This window comes from Juglans microcarpa x Juglans regia, chromosome 8D (genome assembly GCF_004785595.1).
Source record: "Juglans microcarpa x Juglans regia isolate MS1-56 chromosome 8D, Jm3101_v1.0, whole genome shotgun sequence".
Taxonomy (NCBI): domain Eukaryota; kingdom Viridiplantae; phylum Streptophyta; class Magnoliopsida; order Fagales; family Juglandaceae; genus Juglans; species Juglans microcarpa x Juglans regia.
Window position 1 is genome coordinate 570,580 of NC_054608.1, and position 15,098 is coordinate 585,677.

Below are 15,098 nucleotides of genomic sequence, written 5' to 3' on the forward strand. Positions count from 1 at the left end.
CATTTTCAGCATTTAACAATATCGATCTCATCAATTACAAGTTTAAGTGTTTCAAGCTCTTATTATAATGAGAAATGATATTTACAGTATTAGGGTGCGTAAATCTCACACATTTCATTTAAAAATATAAGTAAATATAAGACTTACATAAAAAAATTAATTTTTTTAATAATAGACCTACTATTTTTTATAAGGAATGTGCAAAACATAACATTGAATCTAACATTACTCTATTGTAATGACCTCATTTCTATTTGTAAAGTTAATTTTGAAGATCAGAGATGAGAACGCTTGGGAGATTGTTTAGTGGGATTAAAAAAAGAAATTGTTTCAAAGATAATATAGATTAATCTGACGAGACAGAAAGGGCAGGATTGTACTAAAGTAGTTGTAGTACTGATGTGTGAAACATGTTTTAGTATTTGTTATTATTTAATTTAATGGTCGTCTGAGACGATATATATATTATATATATGTTATGCAGATTCATATATATATTAATGTTGGATTTCGATAGATTCTGACGTATGCAACCACTCTAAATGTGGCAAATTGATAAGCTGAGGAGGATCGAAACGTATCAAATCCACAAGATAATTCTACCTTTCTAATTTTAAATGAAAAGAAAACCATCATACCAATTAAGAATATTTTTTTTTGACATGGCTATTGGCTGAGCAAACAATTAGAGAACAACTTAGTGATAATTATGAACTTAATTGTATCATTATTAGCAAACATGATGTCAAGTACTCATGTAGAGAGTAGCCTGATCAGTACTAGTACTAGCTAGGGGTGACATTAATTTCATGAATCGGCTCATGAATTTGATATTCACATTAATCAATAAGTCAACTCTAATTAATCTAATCCCACCTGAAATTAAATTTATTAATCGATTGATGTAATTGTTTAGATAATTAATTTGAATTCGTGTTGAGTTATCGATCGTCTCAATTCAGATGATCACTTCTTTTTATCACTCTTTCTAATTTATCTGATTAATTAATTACATAATTTCTAAAAAAACAGAAAATATATATCATCAGTTCTTGATGAGGTAGGTTAATTCTTACATACCCATGGAGGCAGTATAATGGACTAGAGTTGACTTTGACTATTCTCATATAGTATCAAATGTCAAGATCATGGAGCTAATTGATCTATGATTTTGATCAAGGGTTTCGATATTATTGTTGGTCTTAATATTAAAGGATCTTTGATTTAAATTTGCTTGCAATATTACAAATGTCAATTAAATTATTAGAACTATATATTCACGATTCCATCAATGTTGATTGAAATTTTATTTGAATTGAATTCTTCATCAATGTTAATGTATCATATATACTAATCATTTTATTCTTAAATCGGTACTGTATAGAGTACATGATGATCCCACATCATTTAAATGGTAACATTTGATTTGTAATATTTAAATTTTAAAATTTATATTATAAATTAAATTATGATATAAAATTAAAACTTGAAAATAAGATTTTTCTATATATATTATATAAAAAATCATCGTACATGTCCAATAATTACTATATATAGATTGGATGGGATTCTAAAGATGACCCTGATTAGATTATTAGGTAACTATATCTTATATATTCTCTTATGATCTAAACATGATTGTGGTGAGATGGATGCTTATAATTAAAAGTCCATTGATCACTTCATCATGTCATATATATATATATATATATATATGATCCTGATCATCATGTACGTTTTACGAAGAATATATAACAAATAATTATTATAATTTATCTAATTCATAAAGGGATTCGCAGCTGACATGCATGCACCAATAATATACTAAAAACAGAAACAAAAGAGCCAGGAAATGGGGGAGGAACGTACTATAGAACAGTCCATAAAACGTGATAAATCATTTGAGTACTACAACAACTGGTCTCTTCGTGACAGCCAGCCAAGCTAGCTTGAGGCCGATCGAGGAGGAACAGAATTTCGGCCGTATGAGTACCATACAAGAATATCGTACTACGTCTACTGTTTTGAAAGAAAGCAAAGAAAATAAAAATTCAAATAATCTGGGGATGGATGGATGATTCTTTGCAAAGTAGGGGTTGGTTGGGTGTGGAATCTGTACGTAGGAAGTAGGAACCACCCATGAGCCGTGTAAGAAACGCAAAAACCACATCCCAAAACCCTACAAAACCACTAACCCAGCCACCGTCTTCCATCAGCTAGCTCTTGGTTTTCGTCAACTTGCATGTGGACCCCTTGGATCAGAAAAACCCAGGATCATCCGTACGGAATCACTCATAATATTATCCACCTTCTTGATCATTCACGATAATATATATATATATATATATATATATATATATATATATATTGTCATGAAAATAGAAATTAAAGGCATATATATATAGATATATAGATATATTAATTATATGACGATGAATCATTATGTCGATTTGCAAGTACTTGTCATTTTTGGTAAATATTGATGCTGGATGTACTTATCTTTTGGTGGATTACTTTCGAACCGACTAATCCTTATATATCAAGTATTGATCTATTATTCCGATCGACGAGGGCCGGGGGAAAAAAGGGTTTGCAAGCAAATATGAATAGATGATGATGAACTTTGGCTTCTAAGTAAGTACTGTTGCAGATGATGATGAGGTTGTTGTACCAAGCTGGGATGGGAAATGAGCTGCAAGCATATCCTTTTACAAGCGCTGGTGATTGAACAGAATGGATATCTAATCCTGTAAGATATGTGGAACCCAGATATATGGAAATGATCAACATCAACATCTAGATCTGTATAATCCCACAGGGTTTGAAAAGGAATACATGCATGCTCATGGACAATGAATGATTGGGTAAAACAAACAATATGTAGGAATCCACTTGAGGGGGAGAAATGTCAATTTCGGTTGGAAATAATGGGATGATCATGATTTTCCATTGTTTTTTGTTTTTTTGGTTGGCTTATATATATATACTATATATTATTATAATTTATAATTTCTTTCAAGGATACTAAGGTGAACCTAGCCAATAAGACAAAGGAAAAGTTGGGGAGCTAGGACAATCAAACCAAGCCAGGTAAGACGACCCATGGAGGGGAATTTCTTGTTGGATGAGCTTTGTCTTCAATGCTTTTAGTTATCCATTCATCCATATCCCTTCCTCCCAGCTTTGTAATTAAACTTTAGCCCCACAACCCATCCTATTGGAGGTACCCTCCAACCTCTATCGACTCTGTCCTAATGTTTATCTGAATTTTAATTGGCCCTATCTTGTAAAATCACCAACAAATAATGGAGCAGATTTTAATGAAGCAGCAGCAGCAGATAAGATATCTATTTTAAGAGATAAAATCTAATGAAAGAAAGCGTCAAAGAAGAGAGAGAGAGAGAGATAAGCCATGTTGGGGGGTCACCAAGAAGCAGCAAAGCTCAGGGGGGGATGAACTAACTTAAACACGGTCCACGCTCCTGTGAAACCCATCAACTTGCTAAAGTGGGACCTACCTCACATACACAGCCCACAACCCATACATACATACTATGACCCTAAATTCCCACTCTGATCTCTATCTCCTATACACACACACACTCTCTCTCTCTCTCCCCCATGCCCATGATGAATCTTCCTAGTTCCTTACCATTTCTCTTGGGTTGACCCACCACACCCACATCCCCATATCTCCAACACGCCCTAACTATTATAATGAATAGAAACATCAATTTCTAAATATATTTTTACATTCACTTGCCAAAACTTCCTATATATATTCTACCTCAAACGACCCCCCCCTTCATACCCTCCTCTTTCTTATAATTTCTTTCTCTTCCATAGTCAAAATATAACATCTTCCCTACCTACCTAGCTATCTCCTCCTCAGGCCAAAAGAGAGAAGAAAAAAGAAAATGGAAGGAAGTTGCATCGATGAAAGCACCACAAGCACTGAAACTATTTCCATTTCACCGGCAACCCTGTCGTCTTTTCCGGCTACCAAGTCACCTGAGAGCCTATGCCGGGTGGGAAGCGGCACAACCAGCACAATCTTAGATTCGGAAAACGGCATCGAGGCCGAGTCCCGAGGGAAGCTCCCATCTTCGAAATACAAAGGAGTTGTTCCCCAGCCCAACGGCCGCTGGGGTGCCCAGATTTACGAGAAGCACCAGCGAGTCTGGTTGGGCACTTTCAACGAAGAAGACGAGGCCGCCAAGGCCTATGACATAGCGGCGCAACGCTTCCGTGGCCGTGATGCCGTGACGAACTTCAAGCCCTTGGCTGCTGCGTCCACGACTGAAGAGGACGACATCGAGACCGCGTTCTTGAATTCTCATTCCAAGGCTGAGATTGTGGACATGCTCAGGAAGCACACTTACAATGATGAACTGGAGCAAAGCAAGCGTAACCACGGCTTGGACGGCAATGGCGGAAAGAGGTCTAAAGCAGAAGGATTTCTCGGTAATTCGTTCGGTTCAGGCCGGTTTTTCAAAGCGCGTGAGCAGCTTTTCGAGAAATCTGTTACTCCGAGCGATGTCGGCAAGCTGAACCGGCTAGTGATACCGAAGCAACATGCCGAAAAGCACTTTCCCTTACAAACCGGAAGCACTTCCAAAGGGGTGCTTCTGAATTTCGAGGATATTGGAGGCAAAGTGTGGAGGTTCAGGTACTCCTATTGGAATAGTAGCCAAAGCTATGTGCTGACAAAGGGCTGGAGCCGGTTCGTGAAGGAGAAGAATCTTAAGGCTGGCGACATTGTTAGTTTTCAACGCTCGACCGGGCCTGATAAGCAACTTCACATTGATTGGAAGGGGAGGACCGGGTCAGGTGTTGTTGGGTTATCAAATCAGGTCTTCCCGGTTCATCAGCCTGTTCAGATGGTTAGGTTATTTGGTGTCAACATTCTGCAGGTACCTGGTGTTGGGGTTGTAGACAGTATTGGTACTGGCTGCAATGGAAAGAGAGTGAGAGACATGGAGCTCTTGGCATTAGAGTGTAGCAAGAAACAAAGGATGGTTGGAGCTTTGTAACACTTTGTTCTCTCTCTCTTTTTTTTTTCCTTTTTTGTTTTTTTTTTCCTTTTTCTCTTTTTGACTTTTGGCATTTTGTTAATGGTGTAAGCTGGAAGGAGGGAAAAGTGGACTAGGGGAGAGGGGTGTTGTGTAGTTGCAAGTTGCAATTAACAAGTTGCAAAAGGTGAATTGTACATTACACAAAACAAAAGGCTGAAGAAAGCTGAATTTAGATGCAACAAAATTTTATAAACCACATAAAAAAAAAAAAAAAAAAAAAAAAAAAAGAGTATTAACTGTCAATTTGTTTGCATCCATTGTTTTTTGAACTGTTTTTTTTTTAATTATTATTATTATTTATATTCCCTGATGTTAATCCTCGATCAGCAGCTTTTGTAGTTTGTGGTTGATGGCTGCTGGTGCTTTCCCAAACTCTCTAGTATGTTGACAAACGCTACTTCGTGAGAGGAAAGAGTGGGGTACTACGTAATATATGCCGTGTGGAAGGAACCTCTAGCCTCAAAAAAGTTCAAAAAAAAAAAAAAAAAGGGAAGAATAAAAGTTAAAAAAGAAGTGGGTGGAAGTAGTAGTACTGATCATTTGTCTAATAACAAAGAGCCACTTTGGCTGACATATGTGTTCATGATTCACTTTTGGTACCTTAAACAGTAGTTAAACTTATATATCCTTTAGGATGAAAAAGGTACAGTGTATTGAATTAGGTAGAGGAGAGTAGTAGTACTGTTGGCAACAGAATAATCAATAATGCTGCATATATATATATATATATATATATATATACTGAAATCGTGGGATCCAAGGGGTGAATTACGTACGTACAGATATTATTAATGTTTGTTTAGAATTTTGATTATTTGTAGGCTTATAATAAATCCAATCCCAAATAGCATATTTGAATTTAAACCATTAACTACTTAATTTGTTTTTGTGGCACAAACTCTTCAATATTTTTAATTATTTTTTTATATATACTCTTTAAGATCAATTCTAAAAATCTGATAAAAAATAATGCACCACAAATTAATTAATACAGACATGACTCACAAAATTAAATGAGGTCTAATTGGATATATATATATATATATATATAAAATATATTCCAAGTTGAATTTTCCTGTTCTTTGTCATTTGTCGGCCTCCAAAACCAGCCAGACGAATAAAGTCGACATTTTATTTAAATATAAAAAACAGTACATGATCCAGAACAGATCGAATATTTTCTTCCAATATTGTCAATCTCATAACTTCTTATATATAAGTCAATTGAATTTTGGTCTATAGATTTTTTATTGTTGCATTAATTGAACATATATATATATATATATATTGAAAATAAATAATAAATAGATATGTCTGGTGATATTAATACTAAAAAAAATGTCAACAATTAATAATAGAGTCAAATTAGGAATTATTAACATATATCTCTCAATGGAAATATGACGTTGTCACTAAATCAGTACTCCTAAAATTACAAGTACATAAAATGGTTGACTTTTTTCTTTCACTATAAAATATTGGACGAGTCGTTGTTCAGGATCAAGGAAGAAGATCACCAGGATTAATTAGTTATAAGTTTAGCATCCATTTTAGATACTAATTATATATTTCATGCTGCATGCATATAAATTCTTGGTAATTAGATACCACGGCCACTAGTTTCCTGCATATATGTGATGTTTCCACATATTAATTGATTCTGCAGCTTTCCTTAATTTCCTGAGTTATATTACATATAATTACTTTTACGTATTTTTTGTGCACTCCACTAATGTGGATGACCAAATCAGTTATTTAAAAAATTCCAATTTGGGCCATTACACAAACCAAATGTTGAAGAAAATTGTGCGGATATAGTAACCTGAAAAAATAAGTGCAACTTTGAGACGTCTAGTGTGGCGCCCCCAATCCCCCTTATATAAATACACAGGGATCGAGACGCCAGGATGGTGACAACACGGTCACACATCCCAACGAAGTGCCAGTGTGTGTACATGCAACAGTGTACAAATATAATAACGCAGCGGATAGTCAACTAAGTACCAGAATTTAAATACAAATATTTAAAACAATTTATCTTTAAAATTTATACAGTCATCCCAAATATAATACAAAAGGTGAATACATAAACTGATAAAAACACATAACTCACTAAACAGGAGCAATCCCAGATCACTCCTCCAACGGAGCCAAGCTAAGGCTCGTCGTCATTATCTGCATCAAAATCTGCGACACCACAAAATGGTCTCGCAGGTAAGTATAAACCAAACAACTCTCGGGATAAAAATACATTAATGCAACCAACAATATAGCAAAATACAGTTAACCATAAAATACCATTTTTTCCCAGAAAAATGATTATTTCCAACACACGCCAAAAATCCCATTTTGGCCCAAAATATCCGACACATTTTCCCATAAAATGATTCACACAAACAATCCAATTATCGGACACTGTAGGCGGGAATCGCAGGCGGGACTCTACCACCGTCCCTGCTTACCACCATCCCTACCGCGTGCACCGTAGGCGGGAATCACAGGCGGGACACAACCACCATCCCTGCTTACCACCATCCCTAACGCGTGCACCGTAGGCGGGAATCACAGGCGGGACTCTACCACCATCCCTGCTTACCACCATCCCTACAGTTCCTTTACACACAATAAATACTTAACAGAGCACTGTAGGCGGGAATCACAGGCGGGACACAACCACCATCCCTGCTTACCACCATCCCTACAGTCTCTTTCCTTTTACTCACATGAAAATCCAAATCCAATAAATACATAAACATGTATGCAATACACGAAAACCCAGTTTTCTTTACAAACATGATCATGCATGCAATATGCGATGTACGTGAACAAGTCATAACCAACAACCACAATTCACAATGCAAACAAACACAACTCCGTCCACAATCCATCCAACCCCCGAAACTCCTCGGACTCAGTCCGGCAAAACAACCCAATTCACAGATAATATGCGTTAGTGCAAAAATATATTTAAATCACGAAAGTTCTTTAAGGAAAATACTTACAGTGCAATATAATAATTTCCGGAGGATCTCGAAGTTGCAAGTGGTGATTTCTGAGCAACACCACAGTGTAAAATACACTGTGGCCGTGGGTCACAATTACCAACTTTTCAACGAGGACAAACGAAGACCCAAGATTGATAGGGTAGGGCCTAGGGAGGTCGGTGAAGCCAATGGTGGCGGTGGTTTGCCGTGGGTGGCGGCGGAATGGGCGGTAGAAGACCAAAATGCCCAAATCGGAAATGTAGTTGGTGAAGCTTCACCGGTGACGGATCGGAGGTGGGGTTGGGTCCAATGGGTTGCCAAGAGGTCGGGGATGAAGTGGTAGGAAGATGGTGGCCAATGGTGGTGCGACGGCGGCGCAACGGCGGAAGGAGTGCCGCGGCTTCGAAGAGCTACTGGTGGTTAACGGCGGCACGGATGGAGGTGAGATTGGTGGGGTGAGGTCGCCGGCGGCTGGGGAAGCTAATGGGCTGGGCGGTGAGGGCCACCGCCGGCTCACGGCGGCGCTGGCGTGAAGGTGGCCCGCGGCTTCGTGGGGGCGTGTGGGCTACCGGCGGCGAGGTAGGGGCTGAGGTTTGGGAGGTGAGGTCGCCGGAGGGAGGGGGAGCTGGTCGGCTGGGCGGTGTCGCGCACGGCGGCGCGACGGCGGCGCTGGGAGGAGACGAAGGAAACGGGCGGAGGAGAGGAGAGAGAGAGGTCGCGCGGGAGAGGAGAGGAAATGAGGAAAAAAAAGAAAAGAAAGAAAAGAAAAAGGAAGGAAAGAAAAAATGGAGGAAAAAAAATGAGGTCCAATCCTCATAACTTGGGTCACAAAAAAGATCCAACGGAGACGATTTTAAAACCACAAGTTAAATAAAATAATTTAAACGTAATGGTAAAGTCAAATTGAAATAATTAAATCCCACAGTAATTAATTTAAATATTAAAAGCAATTTAAATGCATAACAATAAATAAATATTTGGAAAGCACATAAAAAATAATTTTCACCAAATAAAATCATAGAAATAAACTTACTAAAAATCCAACCAATTTTAAAATAAGAGGATAAATTTTTGAATAAAAAAAAATAATCCTTCAGTAAAAATACACTGAAATACGGGGTGTTACATCTAGAACATTATCTTTAAGGTGATAATATGCAAACAATTCACCAACAAGATACAACAAAGTCACCAACTCTATATAGTAATTTTGAAGTTTCTCTTTCAGAATTTCTCTACAAAATTGTGTAAGTGACTCATAATATGAGAGAATGGAATATTCAAATTTATGGGTCTCGTCCTCTATTTATATAGAATGAAGTGTCACAATGTGAAAGATCAAAATTTTTAACTTGTGACTTTTCAAGTGATAGTTACTAGTTTAAAGGTCATAATATTTCATTTAAGGACCAAGGTGTATGTCTAGTCAGGTGGTTGGACTAGGGGTGCTACCCGCCCCTTACGGGGCAGGGCCACCCTCTCCCTGTCATTTTTTTCCAGGTAACCCGCCTCCATCCATGCGGGGGCGGGGTACCCTGTCCGTTGCACAGGGTGCGGGGGTGGACCTCCATCCATCCCCCACCCCCCCTGTGGCCCCTCCTACTCCTCCCCTCCCCCCTCCCCGCCTCCCCTAATCCATTATGTGACGCCCCGACTCCCATGTACAAAAACTAGGGAATCGTGACGTCAGGATGGTGACAACACGGTCACGCATCCCAACGAAATGTGCTCAAGTGTGTGCAACATGCAAAGGTGCACAATAAAAGTCGCAGCGGATAATATAAATAAGTCAACTAAGTACCAGAAATTTAAATACAAATATTTAACACAATTTATCTTTAAAAAATTATACAGTCATCCCAAATATAATACAAAAGGTAAATACAGTAATTGATAAAAACATAACTCACTAAACAGGAGCAATCCCAGATCACTCCTCCAATGGAGCCAAGCTAAGGCTCGTCATCATCATCTGTATCAAAATCTGTGATACCATAAAATGGTACCACAGGTAAGTATAAACCAAACAACTCTCGGGATAAAAATACATTAATGCAACCAACAATACGACAAAATACATTTAGTCATAAAATACCATTTTTTCCAGAAAAATGATATTTCCAACACACGCCAAAAATCCCATTTTGGCCCAAAAATATAGTTTGTCATTTTCCCAGAAAATGATTCACACAAACAACTCATTTATCGGACACTGTAGGCGGGAATCGCAGGCGGGACTCTACCACCGTCCCTGCTTACCACCATCCCTACCGCGTGCACCGTAGGCGGGAATCACAGGCGGGACACAACCACCATCCCTGCTTACCACCATCCCTATCGCGTGCACCGTAGGCGGGAATCGCAGGCGGGACTCTACCACCATCCCTGCTTACCACCATCCCTACAGTTCCTTTACACACAATGAATACTTAACAGAGCACTGTAGGTGGGAATCACAGGCGGGACACAACCACCATCCCTGCTTACCACCATCCCTACAGTCTCTTTTCCTTTTACTCACATGAGAATCCAATTCCAATAAACACATGAACATGTATGCAATCATGCGAAAACCCAGTTTTCTTTACAAACATGATCATGCATGCAATATGCGATGTACATGAACAAGCCATAACCAACAACCAACAACCACAATTCACAATGCAAACAAACACACAACTCCGTCCACAATCCATCAGACCCCCGAAACTCCTCGGACTCAGTCCGGCAAAACAAACCAATTCACAGATAATATGTGTTAGTGCAAAAATATATTTAAATCACGAAAGTTCTTTAAGGAAAATACTTACAGTGCAATATAACAATTTTTGAAGGATCACGAAGTTGAAAAAGGCGACGTTTGAGCAACACCACAGTGTAAAATACACTGTGGCCGTGGGTCACAAATACCAACTTTCAAACGGAGGCAAACGAAGACCCAAGATTGATAGGGTAGGGCCTAGGGAGGTTGGTGAAACCAATGGTGGTGGTGGTTTGCCGTGGGTGGAGGCGAAATGGGCGGTAGAAGACCAAAATGCCCAAATCGGAAATGTAGATGGTGGAGCTTCACCGGTGGCGGATCGGAGGTGGGGTTGGGTCCAATGGGTTGCCAAGAGGTCGAGGATGAAGTGGTAGGAAGATGGTGGCCGGAGGTGGCGCGACGGCGGCGCTGGAACGAAAGTGACGCCGCGGCTTGAAGGGCTACTGGTGGTTAACGGCGACGCGAATGGAGGTGAGGTTGGTGGGGTGAGGTCGCCGGCGGCAGGGGAACACAATGGGGTGGGCGGTGAAGGCTACCGCTGGCTCACGGCGGTGCTGGCGTGAACGTGGCCAGCGGCTTCATGGGCTTTGTGGGGGCTAACGGCGGCACGAACCGAGGTGATATTGGTGGGGTAGGACGGCCGGCGGCAGGGGAATGCAAGGGACCGGGCGGTGTCGACCACCGCCGACGGACGGCGGCGCTGGGAGGAGACGTTAGAAACGGGCAGAGGAGAGGAGAGAGAGAGATCGCGCGAGAGAGAAGAAACCGAAGGAAAATAAGGAGAAAAAGAAAAAAAAGAGGAAAAGAAAAGGAGAGGAAAGAAAAAGAGGGGAAAAGAAATGAGGTCCAATCCTCATAACTTGGGTCACAAAAATGATCCAACGGAGATGATTTTAAAACCACAAGTTAAATAAAATAATTCAAACGCAATGGTAAAGTCAAATTGAAATAATTAAATCCCACAGTAATTAATTTAAATATTAAAAGCAATTTAAATGCATAACAATAAATAAATATTTGGAAAGCACATAAAAATAATTTTCACCAAATTAAAATCATAGAAATAAACTTACTAAAAATCCAACTAATTTTAAAATAAGAGGATAAATTTTTGAACAATCAAAAATAATCATTCAGTAAAAATACACTAAAATACGGGGTGTTACACATTACAACAAACCCAACAAGAGAGATTCATATCCTTGTCTTTTACAACAATGAACAAACCTAAGAGAGATTCATCTATCTCGGTGTCTGTTACTTTCATGGCAAACGAAATCGATTCCTCTCAGTCTCAACAGCGTCTGTTACAACAAATCCAATCGAGTCCTCTCTGCCGGCGTCTGCTACTTTCATGGCAAACGAGATCGAGAGAGTTAGATCAAGATGAGAGAGATCGAGAGAGATTGAGAGAGTTTGATTGTTCGAGAGAGTTTGGGAGTTTGGGACTGGGACGAGAGTCACAAGAGAGTTTGAGAAACTGAGGAATCGAGGGGGGTTTGCCTCAGCCTTAGACATGCGGGAGAGGGGCGGGGGATTTATGGAGCGGGGTTGAGCCCCCTCCGTCTCCCGCCTCCGCAACGCCCTTTTATAAGGGCGGGGGGCTCTGCCCCTCGTCTGTGCTGAGCGGATCCCCCACCCCACCCAACCCAGGCAGGGGAGGAGCCAACGGGGCGGTGCAGCAGGGGGTGGGCACCCGTTGCCCACCCCTAGGTTGGACACCTACCTTCCCCAAGGGAGGTCATTGGTTCAAAATACACCTATTCAGGCTAAGAATTGCACCTATTCAGCCAGGTCCAAGCATCATGTCTATTCGGATCCTGGCCTTGGGCTTGGCCCACCTTCGCCCTTTGGGCTATCCCATGCCATGTTAAAATAAATCATCAAGTGTAGCAATGGAGTTTTGAACTCTTTTCCTTTCCTTTGAAACAACACACTCTTACCACAGAACCAATGCATCTCTTTGTTAGTGGTTCACGAAAATATATAATAACCAACATTCAATAAATTCACACATTTAATATCATAATCTACATTCACTAAATGCATCTCTTTTTTTTCAATCGAATATTGATATCCTCATGCATACAAAAATATATCTTTTGACTTAAACCTTCAATTAATGTAAGTATATCAAATTCCTAACAAAGTTAATCGTGGCCTAAGCTTAGACCAAGACTTTATACGTTAAGATCGGAAATACAACACATGATTCTATCCAATTTTAGCAAGATAACTCACCAATTAGTTTGGACTAATTCTTGTACTCCATCCTAACATTCGTGAACATTTACAAAGGTAAACCTTAAACTTTTGTTAGAAGTTGTCTCCACCTCTTATGTTCACATAGGTAAAGTTCTTTTTGTTTCTCTGTTGCTTTAGACACTTACACAACTATTGAGTTTCATTAAGAGCATAATACTCATCCTTCATTTAGCGAAACAGTTAGCACTGATCATCCTCGAAGGGTTTCTCATATTAAATTAAATTTCAGTATTATCCCAACCACATAACCATAACTTGTTATTACCCATTAAACCTTAGACTATTTATTAACAGTGTAAGGTTGGGTTCCTATTACAAGTGACTTTTAAATGAAAGGTTTCAAATACATTCCACTAGATGTATTGTTCACCAAATCTCTCAAGAGTCCATTTGTGAAATGATTCACCAAGTTTTTACTTGACCGCACATATACAATCGTGATAATACCATCATTTATTAATTGTTTGACATATTCATGTCTCAAGCTAATATGTTTAGATTTTCCATTATAGACTTTACTATAAGCCCTAGACATAGTAACTTCACTATCATAGCACAAAGAAATAGCTGACATCGGTTGTGGCCACAATTTTATGTCAAATAACAAATTTCTCAGTCATTCTGCCTCTTTGTTCTCTGGCGCCAAGGTTACAAATTCATATTCCATTGTAGAATGTGAAATACACGTCATTTTCTTAGAAGCCCATGAAACAGGTCCACTACCAAGGGTGAAAACCCAACCAGATGTTGCCTTGTTATCACTCGCACTAGTAATCCAACTAGCATCACAATATCCTTATAGTACAGCAGGAAAATTGATATAATATAGTCCTAACGAACTAGTTTTCTTAAGGTACCTAAGGACTCTACCAATTGCTTTCCAATGCTCCGTACTAGAATTACCCGTATATCTAGAAAGTTTATATACTCCAAAGCAAAAATATCAGGCCTAGTGCAATGCATTGTATACATTGAACTACCAATTGCACTAATATATTCTAACTGAGCAACCGCTCTACCAGCTTTCTCAGTTAATTTAAATGAAAAGTCATATGAGGTGTTTGCTTCTTTAATTCTTAAATGTTGAAACTTAAGAAGCATTTTCTCAACGTAATGAGATTGACATAAAGTATAACCCCTATTTCTTTACTTTGTCATCCAAAATAGTGTCAACTTCATTAAGATCCTTCATTTTGGACTTTGAAGATAAATACTTCTTAGTTTAAGATATTCATTTCATATTTGTTCTAAATATAAGCAAGTCATCCACATAAAGATATATTATTACACCATAACAATAGGTAAATTTAGAATAAATACATTTATCAGCATTATTATTTCTAAATCCATGAGATAAAATTACCGAATGAAATTTCTCACGCCATTGTTTTGATGCTTGATTTAATCCATACAATGACTTAATTAATTTGTAAACTTTCTTTTCTTGCCCATGTAGAACAAATCCTTCTGCTTGTTTCATGTACACTTCTTTATCTAGTTCACCATTTAGGAAAGTAGTTTTAACTCCATTTGGTGTACAAATAAGTTATATATTGAAGCCAGTGTCTTAAGCACTCTAATGGATGTAAATCTAGCCATTAGGGCATACGTATCAAAATAGTTTATGCCCTCTTTTTGTTTAAAACCTTTGGCTACTAATTTGGCCTTAAAAGTTTGAAGAAATCCATCTGTATTGTACTTTCTCCTAAATACCCATTTACAACTAATAGGTTGTGATCCAAGAGGCAAGTCAACTAAAACCCAGGTATTGTTTGACAATATTGTGTCCATTTCATCATTTGTCACCTCTTTCCAAAATGCAACATCTCTAGAAGTCCTACATTCTTCAAATATTTTTTGATCTTCTTTTATATTTAATAGAATGGATATTTTATTTAAAACATTATCTATATTTCCTTCTAAAAGGAGAACAATAGCCTGAGATGACACAAAATCTGGATCTAAGCTTTTCTCTATTCTGACTCTTTGACTTCTCCTCGGTTTAGTCAATGT

The 15,098-nt window shown here is 38.6% G+C and overlaps 1 protein-coding gene across 1 annotated transcript; it reads left to right on the forward strand.

Annotated features, from left to right (window-relative positions):
* The first annotated feature begins 3,437 nt into the window (after nt 1–3,437).
* LOC121242103 (AP2/ERF and B3 domain-containing transcription factor RAV1-like) lies at nt 3,438–5,318 on the forward strand. Its single transcript, XM_041140014.1, has one exon. It carries the CDS (start codon nt 3,918–3,920, stop codon nt 5,031–5,033), a length of 1,116 nt encoding a protein of 371 aa, XP_040995948.1. The 5' UTR covers nt 3,438–3,917; the 3' UTR covers nt 5,034–5,318.
* The last annotated feature ends 9,780 nt before the right edge of the window (nt 5,319–15,098 follow it).